Consider the following 25,022-nt stretch of genomic DNA (forward strand, 5'->3'; position numbering starts at 1 on the left):
CACTTTATCAAGAACATATAAACACAAAAAAATACAATACAACAAGTTTCTCTCACAATCAATCAACATTTAACAATCCTCCAGAAAATGCAAAAAGGTACTTTAATGAACGTTTACATCCTATCCTATAAAATCAAGGAAATAATCATCGCATTAATCTATCTATCTATCTATCTATATATATATATATGTTATTTGCTTTACTTCGCACCAACACAGATAGGTCTTATGGCGACGATGGGATAGGAAAGGCCTAGGAATGGGAAGAAATCGGCCGTGGCCTTCACTAAGGTACAACCCCAGCATTTGCCTGGTATAAAATGGGAAACCATGGAAAACCATCTTCAGGGCTGCCGACAGTGGGGTTCGAACCCACTATCTCTCGGATGCAAGCTCAGAGCTGCGCGCCCCTAACCGCACGGCCAACTTGCCCGGTTCTAATTTTTTTTTTTCAAGAACTATTTATTAGTAATACATTTAAAACAAAAATATCCAGTGATCATATTACTAAATACAACATGATCCCTCCTACTTCACTCCTTTCCCTCCCCCTCACTAATTTTCACCTTAACACGTTCCGTGCGGTTCGGGTCACCATGTTACTCTTATCCGCCGGTGCAAACTTCCCAAAATTGTGAAGTAAGTAACTACGCCCTAGTTTCAAATTTCGGTTAACTAATGGCAACACAGTGTTCCAATTGAAGTAAAGGATCGAGGCATACTGCTAGTTTTGATCGGCCCACCGGTGACCCGAAGGAAGTTTTTTCATCTTCCATTCATTGGTAAATATGTTGGAAAATGGTCCGCCTAGTCAATACTATTTATTTATTTACCTTTCACCTTAACATCTGGTACATGTTTCGAGAATATTATGCATTCTCTTCCCCATCTAGTGGATTAAAATTCAGTATACAATAAGACCTTACTAAAATAGGATGGGCCCCCATTAAAAATTCAAAACAATGAGTATTACAATGTAACACTTAAAAATTTGGATGGTACAAACATAGAATTAAAATTAAAAATTAATAATTAAAAATTAAGAATTAAAAATTAAAATTCTTAGTATTTCAAAAGACCTGAACTTTCTTAAGAAATGTATTAAAAGTAACGTTATACCTAAACATTTGAATTCTGTACAAAAGAGAGGTAGATTGCTGCGTCATGAAATGAGAACACAGCGGAAAGTAAATTACTTGTGGATTAAAGATGAAATCAGGTTCTTACACCTTAAAAAAAAGGAAGCTGAACAACACGCTTTATGAATTACACCTACTCATCACTAGTTAAATTTCGACTCTGGAATGGGAGGAGGCGCAATTTAACATTGACCTCTCATTATTTACAATACTAAAGAAAAAACAAGATATTTTAGATAAAAAATACCAGAGGCTCATTGAAGACAAATGCATCACCAAAGATGAAATGCGAAACAACAACACACACACGACAGCACACACATTTTATCCGCCACCCAAAAACCTGACCAACGTTGATTTCAACGATGACGAAGTCGAAATCTTAAGTAAGGGTCCCAAACATAACTGGCCACACGCGAGCAAGACTGTCCAAAATAGAGAACTAGTGAAACTGATAGCGGAATCTGAAGTAGCAATCGCAGAGGTACCTATAGACGAACAAGAGAATATGAGGTTCGAGGCTAAAAATAAAATTTGTAAAATAATGGAACGTAAAACCATCGCAGATACCCACACAAATAACAATCTCCGAAAGATTAATAAGAAGATCAAAGATAATAACATAATTGTCACGAAGGCTGACAAGGGTAACACTATAGTTTTAATGAATAAAGATGATTACATCAGTAAAACGAATGATTTCTTGAAGGGAGACAACTTTCGTCAGATAACGAAGGACCCCACTAACAACATGCAAAAGACTTTCAAACATATTTTAGCTAACACTAATTTTTTGATGAATTCGAATGAAACAAAACGCTTGGTAAATATGAACCCAGGATTACCGAAATTGAGGGCTATGCCTAAGGTACACAAAGAAGGAATACCTATTAGACCGGCTGTAAACTTCAAAAACAGTCCTACATATAAAACGGCCAAATTTGTACGCACGTTTTTAAAGAAACATTACAGATTTAATGTAGATACAAGTCTCCGCAATACCATAGATTTTTGTGATAGGACAAAAAATTTAATTTTATCGCAATATAATACTATCCATAGCTTTGATGTGAAAGATATGTACTCGAATATTCCGATCACGGAGACTATCAACATTGTTAAGAACAACTTAAACACACATAGTTCTTTGAGTAAAGTAAAAATTGATGAATTCATCAACTTATTAAAGTTCATATTAGAAAACAACTTTTTTACTTTCAACAACAACGTGTACAAACAAGTTAATGGGTTGGCCATGGGATCACCAGCGTCTGGTATCCTTGCAGATATATTTATGGACAATATGGAATCTAATAGAATAGTCGGTAAAATAAAAGGATTAGACTTATGGTTAAGGTCTGTTGATGATGCGTTCGCTATCATTAACGAACGAACAAGAACTCAAGCCAAACGAACTGTTAGACCAATTAAACAACCTTGATAAACATATAATGTTTACAATCGAGTCAGAAGATAATAAAAGTCTAAACTACCTAGACGTAACAGTAACCAGAGACAATAAAAACCTGATTTACCAAGTATTTAGAAAACCTAAACACACAGATGTTGTTATTAGGAAAGACTCGAACCACCCAGGAGAACTTAAGAAAGCGGCTTTTTACAGCTTCATCAATAGAGCAGTAAGAATACCATTAAACAGAAATGATTTTAATAAAGAGATAAACAATATACAAGATATTGCCAAAAGAAACGGTTACCCCAAAAGCTATGTCAATAGGATAAAGAGTAAGGTCGTGAATAGACCTAACACTCTACTTGTAAATAAGGAAGAAAAAAAGAAATTCGCTACATTCACTTACATTAATAAACAATCATACAGCTTGGTTAAACTATTTAGGAAACACAATATCCATGTATCCTTTAGGACAGATAATAATAATAATAATAATAATAATAATTTATTGTTCAATTCGAATAGCGTAAACACCAACAGTAGGTTCAGTAAGTCAGGAGTATACAAACTGTCGTGCCAAGATTGCGGAAAAAAATATGTCGGACAGTCAGGTAGAAGTGTGGTGGTACAGTATAAAGAGCATGTCAATGCACGAAAACATTCTAGATACTCTGCAATGTGTGAACACATGCATGAAAGCAACCATCATTTCACAAATATTGAACGGGATATGACTTTATTACATTCATTAAGCAAAGGCAAACAAATGAATGCCCTAGAGAAATTAGAAATATACAAATTGCAAAAATTTGATAATGAGAACAGCCTAAATGAACACATTGCAGAAGACAATCAGTTGTTTAAATTGGTAACCCAATACCCTAGTACAAGGCCAAATGATGTCAAGCGTGTAAGGGGGGAAGTATGACTGTAGTATCAGGGGCGGTTCCTTCCACCCCTCATTCCATCCACCACGCAACCCAATGTAATTCCGTAACCAGTTGCCATACAACATCAGGTGCCTTCACATCTATCCAACACATGCAGGCCACACGTAATATTTACATCATCACACAGGTACGGTTTAATATTTTTGCCCCGTTGTATTCTCATTTGTTCATGTCGGAGCCTTTTTGTTAATTTCTATTTCATTTCCTTTTTATAGACCATTTTAACCTATTTTCAACCTGGCTGCATAATACATCTATCAACCGAAGATAATGGCAGGGCTCCAAGTTTTAACGCAACTTCATTTAATCTTGTACAAATCCAATTTAACTTCGCAAGATAGTATTACAATTCCAAGGACACCGTAAATCCACATCATTATACGACGCTGTGTCCACCAAAGAAAGGGAGGCAATTATCCAAATGGATTGATACCAATGAGGAAGAAATGGCCAAGTTTTTGGGGATATTACTTGTTACGGGGTTAAATTGTGTCCCTGAACTGGCACTTTATTGGTCGAAGAACTCTTTATGTGAGAATAAGGTAATAAAAGCCACTATGACTCGTGATCGCTTCTTAGATTTGCTCTCCTGTTGGCATTTGTGTAATAATGGGAGAGAAATGAAAGAGTGTATAAAGTGAAACCTCTAGTGGACCAGCTTCAGGAAAATTTTCAGAATGCCTTAACCCCTGGGAAAAATGTTGTAACAGGCTAGTCTATGGTGCCGTGGAGGGGAAGATGGCTTTCCAGGTAATATATCCAGAACAAATCACATAAGTATGGAATTAAACTATACAAAGTATGCAAGGAAGATGGGTATACATTAGCAGTAAGTGTTTATCAAGGGAAAGATGATGAGCTGCAAGGTACGTCACGCTGAAGCGGTCGTCATGAACATGTGTGAGCCATTGTTGGGAAAAGGTTGCATCTTGTTCGCGGACAATTTTTATACAAGTGTTCAATTGGCACAGAAGCTATTGGACAAGCAAACACTTCTCTGTGGAACAATTCGACCTAATAAGAGCGGTCTCCCCAAAGATGTGGTTAATAAGCGTCTTAAAAGGGGGGAAATTTGTGGAGCAGAGAATGAAAAGGGGGTCAAGATAATTAACTGGATGGACAACAGGAGGGTTTTGATGATATCCACTGTAGCAGATCATGGTGATATTCTAGAAGACACCGGAAAAAAGAACAGGAAAGGAGATCCAATTTTAAAGCCGAAATCTGTGTTGCATTACAACAAGATCAAAAAGGGTGTTGATCTTGGTGATCAAATGTTGTCATATTACACCCCACTGAGAAAGGGTGTAAAATGGTGGAGGAAAGTTGCCATTGAACTTCTCCTGTGTACTGCCTGGATCCTACAATGCAAGCGCAGTTCTGGACAAAAAAAAAAAAAAAACCTTTTCGTCATTTTAAGGAATCTCTTGCCTTCTATGTCAGTACAGCACTGCTACATCTTGTACACCTCCAACACGGAACAGGGCGCACATACTGGGTAAACTGGAAGGACCAGCCAGAAAAATGCGGCGACATTGCACAGTGTGCTACAAGAAGATATTTGCACAGCATGGTAAGAAAACTGCCGACAACAAAACAAAGAAGGTGGTGACATTCTGTGCAGAGTCTACAGGAGCACCAAAAATGTGTATTGAGTGCTTCAATGAAACTCATGTGAAAAAGTGCCAGTGAACGTGTAAAAAGCAACGGTGACAGAGTGTAGTTAATTTTACTTGATGACTTTTCTGAAAAGTATTGGCAAATGATATTATATATTTGTTCCGTTTTTACTGTAAAGAGCTGGGATTGTTTTCGTGTCTAGTAAATATTGTTCTGAATTTATATCCTTTCTCTTTTGTGATATTACTTTTTTTACTAAGCTTAATATGAAAATAATTAACATAGGCCTCTCATATTCCCATAAAAAAAGATCAATGAACGAGAATCTTAACAATTATTTCCGGTGTCATTTCTGTTTCACGCAATTGTTGAATCGCAACACTGTCGCACAGGTAAATACGCTGGAATGTCTCCTCAACAATAACGCACACAACAAGTGAACATGCACTCTTTAGGATTTCATACTGATGATGATGATGATGCTTGTTGTTTAAAGGGGCCTAACATCGAGGTCATCGGCCCCTAATGGTACGAAATGAAATAACAAAAAGTTCAAATTAATCCACTGACCAAAATAAAAAATGTCCTGAAGAATGAATGGATGGACATGAATTCAACAAAAACAAAAAACAAACAAAAGAGTGGATCAGACTCAAAAAAGGTCGTAAATAAAGGTATTACTGACCAAGGGACCGCTCATAAAGCACAATGATGCTTGATGCCTAAAGGGGTGCAAAATCCATGTCTAAGGCCCCACAGAATGATACATGTCGCAAGTAAAGTAGAACCATGGTATTTGTCATGTTCGGGTACTAATCAAAAGTAGCGAAGGCTCACGGTGTTCCACACAAGATGGTACTACTCACAAGTATTGTACTTCGTACAGGTAACACAGACCTATGGTGTTTCTCACACAATGGTGCCACTCATAGCCAACGCAAACCGGTAAGGTTCCTCACCTAGGTGTACTAGTCACGGGTGCCGGTCCCACGGGCCCCGGGGTGTTCCTCACATAGTGGGTACTAATCACAGGCAACGCAGACACACGGTGTTGCTCATATAGTGGTACAACTCACAGGCAACGCCCAGACCCGCGGTGTTGCTCACATGGGTACAACGCACGGGTACTGTAAAACCCCCAGGCCAGGCTCTATACTGCTACTAATCACAAACCTACTTCGTACCAAGTTAGTGATACTACTCACAAGTACAGGCAACCTATGGTGTTCCCCGCGTGATGGTACGAATCAAAAGTAGTTTCATGGTTCTAATTCAATCATCCCTTGGTCGCCCCTTTTAGTCGCCTCTCACGACAGGCAGCGGATACCGTGGGTGTATTCTACATGTGCGTCCCCCACCCGCAGGGGGTATTGTGTTTGGTCCGCGAGAGGTATTTTATTTCCCTCAAGTCCACCGGCAAGCCTGGTAGGTCCCCCCTATCCGCCACCTGGGACGCGCCACGTGGAAGTATCACCTCTCCCCCTGCTACGCCAGCGTAGTAGGTTCGTGGAGGATTTCATACTAGGGAGTAAACAAAGTCAAATTCATTAGGTCACCAGTGACCCGAACCAATAATAACTAAAGGCAGCATCGGGTCACTGGTGGGCCGATACGATGTAACATTAAGTAATCGAAATTCACTGCCGCAGGGAACGTGTTAATCCAACAACACATTTACTTAGCAGTCGTGCATTTTCTACTAAACTTCAAAAGATCACATGAAAAGCATGTTCACCTTTCTAAAAAATATCAAAACTGAACCTCTTTGGAATGAATGAAAATCCACAGCCTGTTTCCAGTTATTCGACCGGGTCAGGAATGGAATGAATGAAGCCCCCATCTAGTGGCGAGGATAGGAATTGTGAAGGCTGCCGAAGCCTGTCGCAGTCCTCTGGGGCAATGATTAATGAATGTCAAACGGAATGAAATGATATTGGAGAGAGTTGCTGGAATGAAATATGACAGGGAAAACCGGAGTACCCGGAGAAAAACCTGTCCCGCCTCCGCTTTGTCCAGCACAAATCTCACATGGATTGACCGGGATTTGAACCAGGGAACCCAGCGGTGAGAGGCTGGTGCGCTGCCACCTGAGCCATAGAGGCTATCTTTGGAATCATCCTTTTTATTATATATTTTTCTTTATTTGAAGAATATTTTGATTTCATTAATGATAAAGAAAAGAACATTCTCAGAATCTTTATATATGTTTCCATAACAACTTATTAAATAAACGTATTGGATTCATTAGCTGAAGGAGGTCACACAGACCAAAACATGTACTAATAAATGTATTTTCAGTGTTTAAGTATTGAATGGTGGGAAGCGTATAACATTCCATTTAAACGATTTAAGAATTTTTTTTCTTACAATTTGCTTTACGTAGCACCGACACGGATAGGTCTTATGGCAACGATGGGACAGGAGTGGAAAGGAAGTGACCGTGGCCTTAATTAAGGCACAGCCCCAACAATTGAAAACGGAAAACCAAGAAAAACCATCTTCAATGGCTGTCGACAGTGGGGTTCGAACCCTTTATCTCCCGAATGCAAGCTCACAGCTGCACGACTTTAACCGCACGGCCAACTGGCTTGGTAGAGGAATAATTATTTTATTATTCAAATTCAATACAGAACCAAAATGGTATTCGATAATTGTACTTCCACCTGATGTTGAAACTTGAAACGATTTCTGTGGTCCTGCATTTACCCCAATCTCAAGCATGTGTGTTCTTATTCATACAGTAATTCAGAAGTACTTATCGATGTGAACACTGATGTCAGTTCAGTTCTCTCTGTTTGGTGTATAAGAAGCCTTTTGCAAATGAGGTGTCTACCTCGGTGGCAAATGGTACACTAAAATACATTATTGTCAAGCACTAAATATTAAATTAACAAGAGAAGAAAATTTTTCCTATAATACAATATTATACAATTTACGCTAACAATGTTTTCTATTAAACACACAGCTCGTCCTTAATAAATTTATATTGTTTACAAAATTCTACTTATAATATCTCCTGTACTACTTACAAATATAGTCAACTGATATACAGTATGTGGAATTACTTCTTCAAATGATACTATACAACTGGTATAAGATTAATATTTACATTGCATTTATTTATTTACTTTTTTTTTTTTTTTTTTTTTTTTTTTACCCGTTCTGGATCCTAAGTAGCATAACGACCAGCTGCATCTTAACCAGAGCCCCTTTTGCCACCACTTTTCAGAGTTCCTGAAGGGCCTTCACAGCTACCGTAGCGGTCCCAGGGCCCTCGAAGTCCCCACTGTACTTCACCCCTACAGGCAGTCCCCTACTTTGGCTGTCCAAACTCCTTAGACCAGGGGATGGAATTAATTTATTCACACACATTTTTTTTATTTACAATAACCTGCACTGGTCGAATGCCCTCTAACACTTCATTTATTTTCTCTGTTGCTGTTTATTCTCTTCTTGAATATCTGTACAGATTTTGGAAAAGGATCAAACACTACCCCTGGTAAACAGTTCCACTCCTTCACACCCTTCCCAATGAATGAAAATTTACCCCAATCGCTTCTGCTAAAATTCCTTCTAATTTTATATTTGTGGTCAGTCCTGCCGATATAATTATTTTCCAACTGAAGCCTCTCACGGATATCTCCCCATGCTTCTTCTCCTGTATAGGCTCTATATAATCCTGTAAGTCTAGTTTTCTCCCTTCTCTTACTTAAAGTTTCCCACCCAAGTTCCTTTAACATTTCTGATACACTACTCTTTCTCCTGAAATCCCCTGTTACAAATCTTGCTGCTTTCCTCTGCACACTATCTATTTCTTTTATTAGGTATTCATGGTGAGGATCCCAAACACTGTTTGCATATTCCAATAATGGACGAACCATACTCAAGTAACTTTTTTCTTTTAATTCTTTGTTGCATCCTTTAAGTAGCCTCATTATGACATGTAATGATCTGTATGCTTTCCCAACAATGTCATCAATATGATCCTTCCAGTGCAAATTACTTTCAAATCTCACACCTAAGTATTTGCTCTTGCCATCTTTTGGGATAACTACCTCATCCAAAGTATATTCAAATTCAGTTTTAAAGCTCCTGTTTGTAAAAGTTGTAACAGTTGATTTGCCTCCATTAACCTTCATATTATTTTCTTCAACCCATTGTTGGATACTTTCAAGGTCCCTTTGCAATTCTGAACAATCCTCAATGTTATTTATTTCTCTATAAACAATTATGTCATCTGCATACAATCTTATTTTTGATGTTATATTGTTCCCTAAATCATTTGCGTATATTAAGAAAAGTAACGGACCGATTATACTACCCTGTGCAATTCCCTTCCAAACTTTCTCTTCCTGAGATACATTATTTCCTACTTTGACTTTCTGAACCCTTGAATTAGAAATGCTTTTATTCAACGTGTAACCCTTACGTCCAATCCTATTCCCTCCAATTTCTTTAATAATATTCCATGTTCCACTCTATCAAAGGCTTTGGAAAGATCTATGGCTATGCAATCTAACTGACCTCCTGAATCCAACTGATCTGATATGTCCTGCTGAAATCCCACCAGTTGTGCCTCACAAGAAAATTTCTTTCTAAATCCATACTGGCTCCTCATGAACCAATTTTTATCATCACATATCCCTCTGATGTACTTCGATATTAAACTCTCCAGAATTTTACAAACTATACTGGTCAGGCTGATTGGTCTGTAGTTCTCTGGTTTCCTTTTATCACCCTTTCCTTTATAAATTGGTATTATTACAGATTCCTTCCATTCCTTTGGTATTACACTATTATTTATGACATAGTCAAAGAGAAATTTTAAATAAGGCACTATGTACCACCCCATTGTCTTTAATACCTCCCCAGTAATTTGATCACTTCCTGCTGCTTTTCCTTGCTGAAGCAGTTGGATTTCTCTGAAAATATCTTCGTTTGTGAATGAGAAGCTTCTTGTTTCCCTCTGTCTCTCTCCCTCTCTATCTTCTGTTTCGGTTTCCAACTCTTGACAATCATCTACTGAATCTCTAAATTCCCTACTAAATAGGTTTGCTTTCTCAGTATCTGTTAAATAGTGTTCACCCCCTTCTCCCACCATTGTAGGAATTTGGATTCCTTTTCCTTTTTGATTCCTGATATATGAATACAGCTTTTTCCATTTCCCTTTGTGGTCATTACCCTCTTGAAGTATGCCATTCATATAATTCTCTTTTGCTTCCTTTTTCACTCTATTCAGTTCCCTCATTAGCTGTTTTCTAGTTTCTCTACTCTCCCTACCCTCTTTGATTTTCCTGTTTACTATTCTACATTTTCTTTTTAATTTTCTTATTTCCCTTGTATAATAAACAGGGTCTGAGGTCATTTTACCCTTCTTAACAGGTACAAATCTCTTCTCTCCTTCCCAAATAATTCCTTTAAATTTAGCCCAAAGTGTATCCACGTTACTCCCTTCACTTATCCAACAACTGAATTGTGATTTAAGGTAAGTCCCAAATTCATCAACTTTAGTTTTTCTGTACAATTTCTTGTCTTGTGTAACCCTCTTATTAAGCCTTTTTGGTACGAGTCCTACATCCATTATTACAGCCTTATGGTCTTCTATTCCTTCAATTACCTCAGTTTTATCAACAATTTCCCATGGTTTAACCAAGAATACATCTAGTAAGTTATTGAGACGAGTCGGTTCTTGTACTACTTGTGTAAATCCTCCCTCCCAAATTAACTTATTTGCCAGTTTCTGTTCATGGGCTTCACTTGCAGCTCCTTTCCATTCAACTTCAGGCAAATTTAGATCTCCCCCAATTATTACCATATCATTATTATTGTTTTTACGAGTATAATCTATTATTTTTTCAAAGATTTCCATGTCTCTTTCCTCTCTTCCAGGCCTGTATGTTCCTATAATTCCCACCTCCTTCATATTATCACAAACTAATTTTATCCCTAATATTTCATCCCTTTCATCGGTAAACCATTCATGTGAACAGTAAGTTTCCTTCACCAGAATAAACACACCCCCTCCCTTTTTATCTCCTCGGTCTCTACGATAGACTGTGTACCCTTCTGGAAATACTTCTCTATTACCCACCCCTTCTTTCAACCACGATTCCACTCCTATCACCACATCAGTCTCATAAGATTCCATCAATGTACCGAATTTTAATTGTTTATTTACTACACTTTGACAGTTTACCAAGAGCAATCTCAGACCCCCTTCCTCCCTAAAACTTGACTGTTGCAATTGGGTAACTTGAAATTCCTTACTATCCTGAGTTTCTTTTTCTAGTTGACTGAGCCAGCTTGAAGTACAGCTGGCTCTTTCTACTAGTTTTCCTGGTCAGTATTATAACTCAAGGGAGTTGCCTGTTTTACAGTACATATCTTAAGATTAATAAAATCTAGAACAATATTTGCTATCTTTCGTTTACCTGAATTGTTTAGATGGAGGCCATGTTTTGTATAACAGTATCTCTCAAAACTGCTGCATTCTATAACCTGAGTATTCCGAAAATGTTTACAAATTTTAACAATATCTGTATTGACCTTGTCCACTTCAATGTTCACACACGAGTCTCTACTCAAATCATGCCTGTGGGGCACGTTCACTACAAAAACGTTAGTGTGGGTCAGCTTCCCTAGTGTATGTTTAAGTTGGGATCTTACATTCTTGGCGTCGTCGCGAGCTACGTCGTTCGTCCCACCGATGATAAGCACTGCATCGCCGCTCCCCAAGTTCCTAGTTGTTGCTTCTACGTTTTCCACAACACTGCTGATAGAAGCTCCTGGATATATTTCTCCGGTTGCTGCTATATTCTCGTCGTTAATCCCTCCCGCAATTCCCCTTCCTTGGCTATCACCAAACACAGCTACCTTCGCTGATTTAGGCCTAATTGGGTCTTGAGTCTGAATTCTAGGCCTAAATTTTAAACTCGGCAGGGCAACGGATCGCGATGATTTGGTTTCACACGCGCGATCACTTTCTTCCAGAATTAAATTATTTAGGGCAGAAAACCTATTTCTAATGTTTATTTCCGGAAATTCAGTTGTAGATTTCTTCTTAGCCGGCCATCCACGAACTACTTGACACCACGTGCTCGAGTTTGTTACTTGTACCGGTATATCACTCGAAGAATGGTCAGTCCCAAATTCTAGCGATCGCAGTCTTTCTTTTAATTCTTGATTTTCAACTTTAAGAGTCTCATTGTCCTTTTTTAGAATGTTTATAATTTCTAATGCACTTTTATATTCCTCATCGACTGTTTTCGGTGCTTCGTCAACGCCGTCCCCAACAACAACATTCCGAACACACTGCTCACAAATCCAGTCAACATTTTCATTAGTTTTTACGTCTCTAGGGCAATTTCCGCACTTACAATGCCACCATCGATCACATGAATCACACAACATTCCATTTTTCACTAATTTTCGACATTTTCCGCACTTTTTGTCACATTTTACGGTTAATTTACTCTGAGAATAAAACACTACGTCGTCATTACCGGGCGCCATTTTGAAAAAACCTGCTCATTTACGGATAATTTGGTACACATGAATTTAGAAACCTATCAATTTGTAATGCTAGAGCAGTATATTTAACTGGTAGTGAGAATACTGTAACCATAACACATAGGCCTGGACAAAAAAAAGTGTCACAGTTGCAAGAGATGAACATTAATTTGCTAGGAAAACTGCTTGTACCAAAATAATTCCTGGGACTTTAGTTGACCTGGAACGAAGACCTTGCAATGAAAAGTGCTCGAAAAACGCAAGGTCAAGAGTGGCCATAACACGAGATACAATAGGAATGTGGGCTCACGAAGAGGAATTCCCTGAACTTTCAAAGGCAGTATCAGATAATCAGGTAGGATTTACATAACACTTGTGTGTGTTTAATTTTTCTCAAATTAAATTTGATATTTGTTATAAATAAAATTATATCATCACAAAGCACTTCTTGAACCTGATTTCATTTTTTTGAAGGAAAAAGTGGGCATCGTCTTACATTCAAGGTCGACTACATACATACGTACATACAAACATACAGAAATGACGGAAAATTAAAAATTGCATTTCCTTCTTACTGTGGACATGACGAATGCGTAAAGACGAAACTCTTATTTTATATACAGATATACCCATTCAGTGAAAGGCACAGCCTTACATGCTCTAGTACAGGCATTATGGTGTACAGCAGAACCTCGATTATACGTTCCCAAAAACTACGTTTTCCCGTACTATTCGTTGAAATTACGTGGTCCCGTGAGCATCCTAATTAAATCACGTTGTAAAAATCCCCCATTATTCGTTCCTCGAAGAAACTATTTCCCGGCAACCGTCCATAAAATTCAGTCCCATTAACGCTAAATCTTCGATCGCGTGGTTTTTTTTTTTTTTTTTCAAGAAACTGTACCTCACAAAAGGGCGACTGCGGCATACTAATGGATCTTGGGTGTTAACGTCCCCTCATTGTGGTAATTTGAGGAAGTACTGTACCGTACTGGAAAAGCAGTGGTATTGTTTAGAGAATCCTCAGAAATCATAAAGCAGAGAGTGTCCACAACAACTGGAAGGAGACAGAGCGCGCATTTCTCAGCTCTACTTGAAGACGGAATAAGTTTTGTCAAATGTTAGTACTTGCAAAACATCTATATTATTGTCCAGGGTTACATGTTTACTTTGTTATTTTTTGCGAGTGTATCACCGAACAGGTTTTTGGCACTTCCCTCAGGGCACTGTATAGTCACTGGGCTTTCAGGCAGGAATCGAAACTGCTCCTTTTTAAGTAACACAAATTTAGTATTTTAATATAATCGTCCTAATATAAGACTGGGAATTTCACGTTTTTGTGTTAAAATCTTACAAAACCGCAGTAATTTTATTTACACATTTGTATCATTCCACACTCGTGCCAACTTGTACAGCAAGCGTGCTTCCCAGCTGAGCTAAGGTCGCGAATAACCGTAATTTCGGAAGAGTTAGTGATATTTTTCTCTTTCCAATTTGTGATTGGAGACAGGCAGAATTGAATATAATTAATTTGAGAACTTGAGGTTCGATACTTACATTCGAAACCATATTCTCAAGTTCAACATAACCTTTAAAAGTCGATGTAGGCCTAATTTACACGGTACAAGATTTCCATAAACTGACTACGAACAGTATACCGGTGACCACATTACAATAGAAGATTTAAAAAAGAGATTTCGCCATCATGTTGGGTGCTTCTGTATCTTTTCTTGTTTGCTACGATGGGACGATGGGATACGAAAAGCCTAGGAGTTGGAAGGAAGGGGCCAAAACCTTAATTAAGGTACAGCCCCAGGATTTGCCTGGGGTGAAAATGGGAAACCAAAGAACACCATCTTCAGCGCTGTCGACAATGTGATTCGAACCCACCATCTCCCAGATGCAAGCTCACAGCTGCACGCCCAACTCGATTTTGTATCTAATGTGCTTTATTTTATTAGATTAGAGAAATAAAAACTACTTGTGATCGATTGTTGTTTGCCTTGGCATTACGGGTATTAGATTTTTTGAAGAATTTGGCTGATCAAAGTTGCTAAACTTAAAAGTTTTCAGAGGAAACTGACGAAGTTTCCCCGCTAAAACTGAATGTAAGGTTTCAAGATGATAAAGACGCGTACCGGTAATTAATGTCTGAAGCCGGCCCCGCGGTCTAACTTGCCTGCCTCTCACCCGGAGGGCCTGGGTTTGATTCTCGGCCAGGTCAAGGATTTGTACCTGGATATGAGGGCTGGTTCCAGGTTCACGCATTTTATGATTACCTTTAATTGAGGAGCTATTAAATGGTGAGATGGCGATCCCAGTCTAGAGAGCCAGGAATAACGGTCGAGAGGATTCGTTACACTCCGGTCTGAGCAGCGGTCGCTCAGTAGGCAGAAGGCCCATTGGGGGTGTAGTTTGGTTTGGTTTAGGGGTGTTTGTAAGATTATCACTATTTTGATGTTTAGCCAAATTGTTGATGGTTCATTCGTTCCTGGATTTTCCGTTTTCCCGTGTTGTACATTTTTTATTCCTGGTTCCTCCAAAAACGGAGAATTGAGGTTCCACTGTATTCATTGTAAAATGATAGATGGAAAGTATTTTGAAAAACAGTGCATCTGTAATATAAATGAGAAAATTTATCTTTCCAGATGGTTTGGAGCTCATCAGTACTTGGAGTCGACTAGTAACGTCACGTGGCTCTGGGATATTTTCATCCATTCTTCGCTCACACACACTCTAGAAGTCCTGTCCTCAGCCTTCAGTTTACTTCTTCCCACAAATGCTCTGACTTTGCCACTAAAGCACCCTAATCTTACTCTCCTTGAGAAAGTCTTTGACGTGATGAGGTGCGTGCTTGGGATCATAGTCCTGCCCAATTTCAGCCCATTGTCTTTTTAGTGCTTTCTTTAAGGATGTCACAGTGCTTGAAGGCTTCCAGAGTACCTTCAATTGGTACCAACAGACTGACATCTGAATGGGAGAAATATCGCCGCACCATCACGTGACCACCACCACGCTTTACTGTGCCTACTTGGTACTGGACGTTGTTCCTATATTTTTCAACTCTGCATATGTATCAAATTCCATCCGAAGAAAACAAGTTAAATGTACTCTTGTCACTGCCAAGCACAGGAGACCACTATTGTCTGTTCCAGTCTTTATAAAATGTGACAAAACCTTCCTATCCTTCGATGGTAAGAAGAGCTTTTCGCTGGGGCGTCATCCTAGCAAAGTGGACCGTCTGAGGATCCGGTTTACGCTACTATTGGATACGTTCACATTATGGTATTGACGAAGTTTGTTGTTTATGTCCACATCAGACCTTCTCAGATCAGCTTTTGACAATCTTCGAATGGGATTTTTACCTTGGGGCATGATTTTACTGGGTCTACCTGTTCTCTGTTTGTTGTCTATGGTCCCTGTTGATTGTTTCTTTTTCCACCAAATGTTTGCTATTTGTCTGGACAGACCCAAACTTTTTCACCCATGCCTCCCTTTGCCCTGCTCTAGGGCATTTTTTGGGTCTGCTGAATATTCCTTTGTCTTTGGTATGCTGGTTGGTGTTTGAATATACTGTACTAAACAAAACTGAATGTAGACAAACTGTACAGAGAACAAGCGGTGTCAAAATACATGTTGACCGACCAAACTACGATTTTTCCTTCTATACTCATCACAGTTGTGCCTAGCTCTGACCGAGGAGTATACATGGGCTATGAGGTCGATGAGCTGCGTGCTCAAAGCGCACTTTAGAGGTCAAAATGTGTTTGTCAAAATACTTATTATTATCACTACTGTACCATATGGTACAGTAACAATGAGGAGTTATTCTTAAATCACACAAAAATTACAGAATGACGGAAGAACTGATGGCTGATTGGCTTAAAAGTTGTTTGCACTGGTTGACTAGGTCCTTTATTTTGCCAGAGGGGCGTGCTAATACTTGATGGATTTTGCAGACAAACTACTGAGAAGATACAGAAGTAGGAGGCAGAAATGAATACAGACCTTGTCATAATCTCTGGAGGAATGACTAAGTAGTATCAAGTTCTTGAGTTTGCTGTCAATAAATGATTTAAATACCATCTTCGGAAAGAGTACAATGACTGGTTGCTAAATTTGAAACATGAATAGACTTCAACTGGGAAGCTGAAGAAACTAGCATCCAGTTATTGGCCAAATGGATAAATACAAATTGGGAAAAATCCAATAGCGAAACTACTGTAAAGTGCTGGGTGTCTAATAACATGGATGGGAGTGACGACATACTGTGGAAAGACTCTAGCTCTGAATCAGACTTAAGGACCGATGACATTAGATGTTAGGCCCCTTGAAACAACAAGCATCATCACCATTATCATCATCTGAATCAGACTCCACCACCAATAGCAAAAAACAAACTGGGGAAGGAAGAGGAGAATAAGGAATGGGAATGATGGTTTGTAATTTAATCCTTTTATTAAAATATATATTTGTAAATTTAACATATTGTAGAGCTTACTAAATTATCTTGGTTAGAAGAGCTTGAATATGTTGTCATTTCATTCATTTCTTTGAGTCTCGTAAATCCCCTCCAAAAGTTCAAAATGATCTTATATTTGGGCCAATACAGTATTTTTACATCTCTGTAACTCCTCTTATCCACTCGTTTGTAAGTTACAACAGTGTTCATCCATGAACATAGTTTTCATAAAACACGAGGGCCTCATGCCTGCAGATTTAATGGCATGTAAAAGAAATCCTCTCGGATAAGTGTGTGTCAGACAGACATCTCTTAGTACTTAGGGGGATGTCTATATTATTACCGCCATCTTTTAAATTTGTCCCTAAATAAAGTATTTAGTTCTGCATATAGAACTTTGTCTGTTGACCACTCTGCCCCGAAATGTGGCCTAAAAGACACTAAACAATGAACTGTGAGACCTGTGGAGAATCTCTACTGTATGGTGTAATTATTGTAGAATATTTTATTTGTATTTCCTTTATCTACCTAAGTAACTACTAGATTGTAAATTATTATGGCGACACTTCGTGGTCTTTCGTTCCCTCGTCAGTGCAGCGATCAGACGCACGTCGGCGAATCCTCGCTCCCGGGATGGGCTACCTTGGGGTAAGCACTGTTGGTTTCAGTTCCACCTTAATTTACATTTAATGTTTGCTTGTATTTTCACATACGAGTTTGCCCTACTCGCCACTCAATTTCTCTGATGCCTCAGGAAGCGCGTTAACTTGCATTCAATATTGTATTTGATCGATCAATCACTACCGATCTGCATTTAGGGCAGTTGCCCCAGGTGGCAGATTCCCTACCTGTTGTTTTCCTAGCCTTTTCTTAAATGATTGCAAAGAAATTGGAAATTTATTGAACACCTCCCTTGGTAAGTTATTCCAATCCCTAACTCCCCTTCCTATAAACGAATATATGCCCCAATTTGTCCTCTTGAATTCCAACTTTATCTTCATATTGTGATATCTCCTACTTTTAAAGACACCATCCAATCTTATTCGTCTACTGATGTCCTCCCACGCCATCTATCCACTGACAGCTCAGAACATACCACTTATGTCTCAAATATTATTACAATATTATAAGTCCACCTGTTCAATACAATACGATACAATACATTTATTGAACAGGTGGACTTATAATATTGTAATAATATTTGAGACATACGTCAACTTCAATACGGAACCAAAATAAGAATAGTTACTTGTAACATACCACTTAGTCGAGCAGCTCGTCTCCTTTCTCCCAAGTCTTCCCAGCCCAAACTTGGCAACATTTTTGTAACGCTACTCTTTTGTCGGAAATCGCCCAGAACAAATCGAGGCTGCTTTTCTTTGGATTTTTTCCAGTTCCTGAATCAAGTAATCCTGGTGAGGGTCCCATACACTGGAACCATACTCTAGTTGGGGTCTCACCAGAGACTTATATGCTCTCTCCTTTGCTTCCTTACTACGACCCCTAAATACCCTCATAACCATGTGTAGAGATCTGTACCCTTTATTTACAATCATATTTATGTGATTACCCCAATGAAGATCTTTCCTTATATTAATACCTAGGTATTTACAATGATCCCCAAAGGGAAATTTCACCCCATCAACGCAGTAATTAAAACTGAGAGGACTTTTTCTATTTGTGAAACTCACAACCTGACTTTTATCCCCGTTTATCATCATACCATTGCGTACTGTCCATCTCACAACATTATCGAGGTCATTTTGCAGTTGCTCACAATCTTGTAACTTATTTATTACTCTGTACAGAATAACATCATCTGCAATAAGCCTTATCTCTGATTCCACTTTTTTACACATATCATTGATATATATATAAGAAAACATAAAGGTCCGATAATACTGCCTTGAGGAATTCCCCTCTTAATTTTTACAGGGACAGATAAAGCTTCACCTACTCTAATTCTCTGAGTTCTATTTTCTAGAAATATAGCCACCCATTCAGTCACCCTTTTGTCAAGTCCAATTGCACTCATTTTTGCCAATAGTCTCCCATGATCTACCCTATCAAATGCCTTAGATAAGTCAATCGCAATACAGTCCAATTGACCTCCTGAATCCAGGATATTTGCTATATCTTGCTGGAATCGTACAAGTTGGGCTTCAGCGGAATAACCTTTCCTAAAACCGAATTGCCTTCTATCGAACCAGTTATTAATTTTGCAAACATGTCTAATATAGTCAGAAAGAATGCTTTCCCAAAGCTTACATGCAATGCATGTCAAACTGACTGGTCTGTAATTTTCAGCTTTATGTTTATCACCCTTTCCTTTATAAACAGGGGCTACTATAGCAACTCTCCATTCATTTGGCAAAGTTCCTTCATGCGAACAATAATCAAATAAGTACTTCAGATATGGTACTATATCCCAACCCATTGTCTTTAGTATATCCCCCGAAACCTTATCAATTCCAGCTGCTTTTCTAGTTTTCACCTTTTGTATCTTACTGTAAATGTCATTGCTGTCATAGGTAAATTTTAATACTTCTTTAGTATTAGTCACCTCCTCTATCTGGACATTATCCTTGTAACCAACAATCTTTACATACTGCTGAGTGAATACTTCTGCCTTTTGAAGATCCTCACATACACACTCCTCTTGTTCATTAATTATTCCTGAAATGTCCTTCTTGGAACCTGTTTCTGCCTTGAAGTACCTCTACATACCCTTCCATTTTTCACTAAAATTAGTGTGGCCACCAATTATGCTTGCCATCATGTTATCCTTAGCTGCCTTCTTTCCTAGATTCAATTTCCTAGTAAGTTCCTTCAATTTCTCCTTACTTCCACAGCTATTTCTAACTCTTTCTTTCCAACCTGCACCTCCTACTTAGTCTCTTTACTTCTCTGTCATAATACAGTGGATCTTTACCATTCCTTACCACCTTTAAAGGTACAAACCTATTTTCACATTCCTCAACAATTACTTTAAACCCATCCCCGAGTCTGTTTACATTTTTATTTACCGTTTTGCACCGATCATAGTTACTTATTAAAACTCCCTCATGCCTGTTTTATCAGCCACATGGTACTGCCTAACAGTCCTACTTTTAAGACCTTCCTTTCTTTCACATTTATTTTTAATTACCACAAAAAACAGCTTTGTAATCACTAATACCATCTATTACTTCGGTTTCTCTATAGAGCTCATCTGGTTTTACCAGCACCACATCCAGGATATTCTTCCCTCTAGTTGGTTCCATCACTTTCTGAATTAGGTGCCCTTCCCATATTAACTTATTTGCCATTTGTTGGTCATGCTTCCTGTCGTTCGCATTTGTATCTAGTGGTCCCTCTTAGTCTCAAAATTGTATTGTAGAAGTTTCATATCCGTGGTTAACCTCTTCTCTTCTTGGCAAACTACAGTGAAACCTCGATTCTCCGTTTTTCGAGGGACCATGAAAATAAAACGTACAACACGGGAAAACGGAAAATCCGGGATTGAATGAAAACCATCAACCATTTGGCTAAACATCACAAAAATGAAATATGTATAATTATAATCTTACAAAAATTCCTAAACCAAACCAAACTACAGCCCCAATGGGACTTTGCCTGCCAAGCGACCGCTGCTCAACCCGAAGGCCTGCAGATTACGTGGGCGCATGGTCAGTGCGACGAATCCTCTCGGCCGATATTCCTGGCTCTGTAGATCGGGGTCGCCATCTCACCATTAGATAGCTCCACAACTAAAGGTAATCACGTAGGCTGAGTGGACGTGGAACCAGATGTATATCCAGATAAAATTGCCTGACCTGGTCGCAATCGAACCCGGGCCCTCTGGATGAGAGGCAGGCATGTTAGACCACGAAACCGCATTAATTACCGGTACGAGAGTTCAAAATCTCGATACTTTATATTCAATTTTACAGGGGAATCTTCGTCAGTTTCCCGTGAAAACTTCTTTCAGTTCAGCAATTTTGATTAGGCTAGCCAAACTCTTCGAAAAATCTAATAACGCCAAGCCAAACGACAATCGACCACAAGTAGCTTTTTAATTCTCTCATCTAATAAAATAAAGCACAGTAGATACAAAAGCTCCCAAAATGATGGCGAAATCCCTTCATTTCTTAATCTTTCATTGTAATTTGGTCTCCGGTATGCAGTTTGTAGTCAATTTCTGGAAATCTCGTACCGCGCATATTAGGCCTACATCGACTTTTAAAGGTTATGTTGAGCTCGAAAACATGGTTTCGAATGTAAGTATCGATTCTTAAAAGTTCTCGAATGCATTATATTCAGTTCTGCGCGTCACGAATCCAGTCAAATTGGAAAGAGAAAAGAAATACCATCAAAACTTTAGAAATTACGGTTATTCGTGACCTTGAGGTCATCTGGAAAGCGCGCTCGCTGCACGTGTCAGTACGAGTTGGAAATGATACCAACCATTTAAAATGTAACGCGCGCAAATAAAACGACTGCGGTTTTTGGTATTTTAACACGAAAACGTAGAATTCTCAGTCTTACATTAGGACCTATACAGTAAAAGGCAATCGCAAGACCGCCCATGGCTTTCTTTTTTTTTTTTTTTTTTTTATGTAAGGTGCAGCATCTGTTCTGGTCTCGCTACCATAATCATGTATGATAATATCAAAAATACAGGATTTGTGTTAAGAAGGAGCAGTTTCGATTCCTGCCTGAAAGCCCAGTTACTCTACAGTGCCCTGAGCAAAGTGCCGAAAACCTGTTCGGCAGTACGATCGAAAAAAATGTAAACATATAAACATCTAAGCCTGGACATAATATGGACGTTTTATAAGTGCGAACATTTGACGAAACGCGTTCCGTCTTTAAACAGAGCTATCGAAATGCGCCGTGTCTCGTTGCAATTTTTGTGGCCAGTCTCTGCTTTATGATTTTCCGACATTCTCTAAACAATACCACCCGAATGCGATGCTAAGATGGTCCCTTATGCAAGTTCCCCGCCGATCGCTTTTCCAGTAGGTACCGTTACAGTACCAGTACTTGCTTTAATTATCGCAAACACGGGGCGTTAACGCCAAGATCTATAAATACCGGTATGCCATAGCCGTCCTTTCGAGAGAGACAGTTTATTAAAAAACGATTGATCGAGGATTTAGCGTTGATGGGACTGGAATTTCTGGATGGTTGATCCGGGAAATCGTTTCTTCGAGGAACGGATAATGCGGGACTTTTACAAAGTGATTTAATTACGATGCTCGCGGGACCACGTAATTTGAACGCATATTCCGGGAAAACGTATTTTCCGGGAACGGATAATCGAGGTTCCACTGTACATCGAATTTGTATTTTGGAAATAGTGTAACTGGATGGTGGATTTTGTTCCAAATTCCTTTGTAATTTATTTTGGAAAATAATATCTTGAATGAAGGGATCACTGTTGATTTTTCAGGAAACCCACAACCTTCGTATCCCAATGGCCCTGGTAGGTTTCCCGGACCCGCTCCACATTCCTTTATTATAGTCGTCACCTTGCCCAACCTGATGTTTCTATTGGTGCAGTTCATCTGATGTTTTATTGTGTGCTATGGTTTTAAAATGCCGTGTAATTTGATTTTTTCCACTTTTCTTAACTGTGTATCGTGTAACCATTGGAAACCGGTTACAGACTGTAAAACAAAATATTACATTACAATCTATACAGTGATATAAGTTGAAGTGAAAAGGTATAGAATGAAACAAAATAGTGAACAAATGGCTAGACTCAAATACATCAACTGAAGAATTTTGGCTCTGTCTAATTAATGCCGATCTGCAGATAATTTCAAGAAGCAGTGACTTGGATTCAGAGCACCAAAATACCTGTTAAGTTTGATGTTGATCCTTTCTTGCTGCGACTAGGACTCAAGACACCATCCTGAAGATCTACACCGCCACTGTCCACATGGATTGTTTTGGGCCTTGGACGAGTAGTGGTTGACGATTTATTCCTCATCTTCGGTACAGATTTTGTCTCAGCTTTTTCAGGAAGCAATTTGCCCTAAACATAAAATGATATCATGTGTATCAGAACAGAAAAAAGGATTACTATCTTCATTAAGACTTTAAAATTGTACAGAAAAAAAAAACTTACCAATATCGCTTGCTAAAAATATGGAAAAATAACTTTTTAACAAGCAAAATGCTTCAAAGTAACAAACAAATAGAGGAATGACTCAAACAAGTAGCTTTACATGTTTAGTCACACTTTTTACAACTGTACTTTGAATTTTCTTAATTTTGGTTACTTCTCCTTTGCAGGGTTCACGTGCATGCTGTACATTTTGTCCTAACTACAATAATGAAGAGAGGATTCCTAAAAGGCATGTAGGTAATGCTTTTTTTTTTCTAGTTGCTTTACGTCACACCGACACAGATAGGTCTTATGGCGACGATGGGACAGGGAAGGGCTAGGAGTTGGAAGGAAGCGGCCGTGGCCTTAATTAAGGAACAGCCCCAGCATTTGCCTGGTGTGAAAATGGGAAACCACGGAAAACCATTTTCAGGGCACGTAGGTAATGAAAGAATATGTGATTGAGTAAAATCATTGCAAATCTAATAAGGAATGAACTCCAAGAACTGTTGGTCACCAGAACATGACAGGAAAGGAACTGGATTATTATCCAAAGAGTGCGTCAGTTTACTATTTTACAATGTATTTATTTTATATACCCCCACCACCAATGGTGCAACAGCCACAAAGGGCCATGGCCTACCAAGCGACTGCTGTTCAGCCCGAAGGCCTGCAGATTATGAGGTGTCGTGTGGTCGTGTCCTCTTGGCCATTATTGTTGCTTCCTAGATCGGGGTCTCTATCTCATTGTCAGACAGCTTGTAGGCTGAATGAACCTCGAACCAGCCCTCGGATCCTGGTAAAAATCCCTGACCTGGCCGGCAAACGAACCCGGGACCTCCGTGTAAGAGGCAGGCACACTACACCTACACTGTAGGACCGGTTGTATTTATATAACTGAAGACCAGAAATTTCGAAGAACCTAATAGTAAGCGACAAATTTCCAAAAGAAACAAATTAACATGATCCACATTGTTTGAATACAACTGAATATCTCATTCCTTCAAATTACAGAACTAGGAAATAATAATAATGATGATGTCTCTGTTATTTAAAGGTGCTTAACATCTAGGTCATTGGCCCCAAACTAGGAAATAAGTTTAGCAACTCGGATAATTTCACTGAGTACATACTACATGCATACTACATAATAATTGGAAATTTGGAAACAGACAAAATCAATGCAATTATTTCTTTTGCCTTTGATGAAGTAAATGAAGATATTAAAAAAATATTTCACCAAATACAAATGAAATAAATATATGAAAATCATTCTGATTACACCAAGATGGCTATAGTTTGAAATGCACTGACATGAAATTTCTAGCCCCAATGGGTTGGATTCTATTTAAAATTGGAGATACAGTAGAACCTTGATTATACGTTCCCGGAAGCTACGTTTCCCCATATTATTCATTCAAATTACATGGTCCAATGAGCATCCTAATTAAATCACATTGTAAAAATCCTGCATTATCCGTTCCTTGAAGAAACGATTTCCCATATCAACCGTCCAGAAATTTCAGTCCCATCAATGTTAAATTCTCGATCACGCGTTTTTCAAGAAACTGTAACTCACGAAAGGACGGCTACGGCATAGTTACGGATCTTGGTGTTAACGTTCTGTCATTGTGGTAATTTGAGGAAGTACTATAACTGAAAAGTGATCGGCGGCGAACTTACATAAGGGACCATCTTTGGGTGGTACTGTCTAGAGAATCGAAATTATAGAGCAGAGTGTGTCCACAACAATTGGAAGGAGACAGACCACATTTCAACAGCTCTACTTGAAGACGGAACGAGTTTCGTCAAATGTTCATACTTGCAAAAGGCT

At 38.7% G+C, this 25,022-nt stretch overlaps 1 protein-coding gene across 1 annotated transcript in view; it reads right to left on the reverse strand.

The window, feature by feature from the left end:
• The window catches only part of Patronin (calmodulin-regulated spectrin-associated protein patronin), a 760,252-nt gene that overhangs the window by 115,269 nt on the left and 619,961 nt on the right, over positions 1-25,022 (reverse strand). The window contains exon 18 of the mRNA XM_067151814.2: positions 22,939-23,116. Coding sequence (XP_067007915.2) covers positions 22,939-23,116 — 178 coding nt within the window. The remainder of the gene's footprint in view (positions 1-22,938; positions 23,117-25,022) is intronic.

Source organism: Anabrus simplex, chromosome 7, assembly GCF_040414725.1.
Source record: "Anabrus simplex isolate iqAnaSimp1 chromosome 7, ASM4041472v1, whole genome shotgun sequence".
Classification (NCBI taxonomy): Eukaryota; Metazoa; Arthropoda; class Insecta; order Orthoptera; family Tettigoniidae; genus Anabrus; species Anabrus simplex.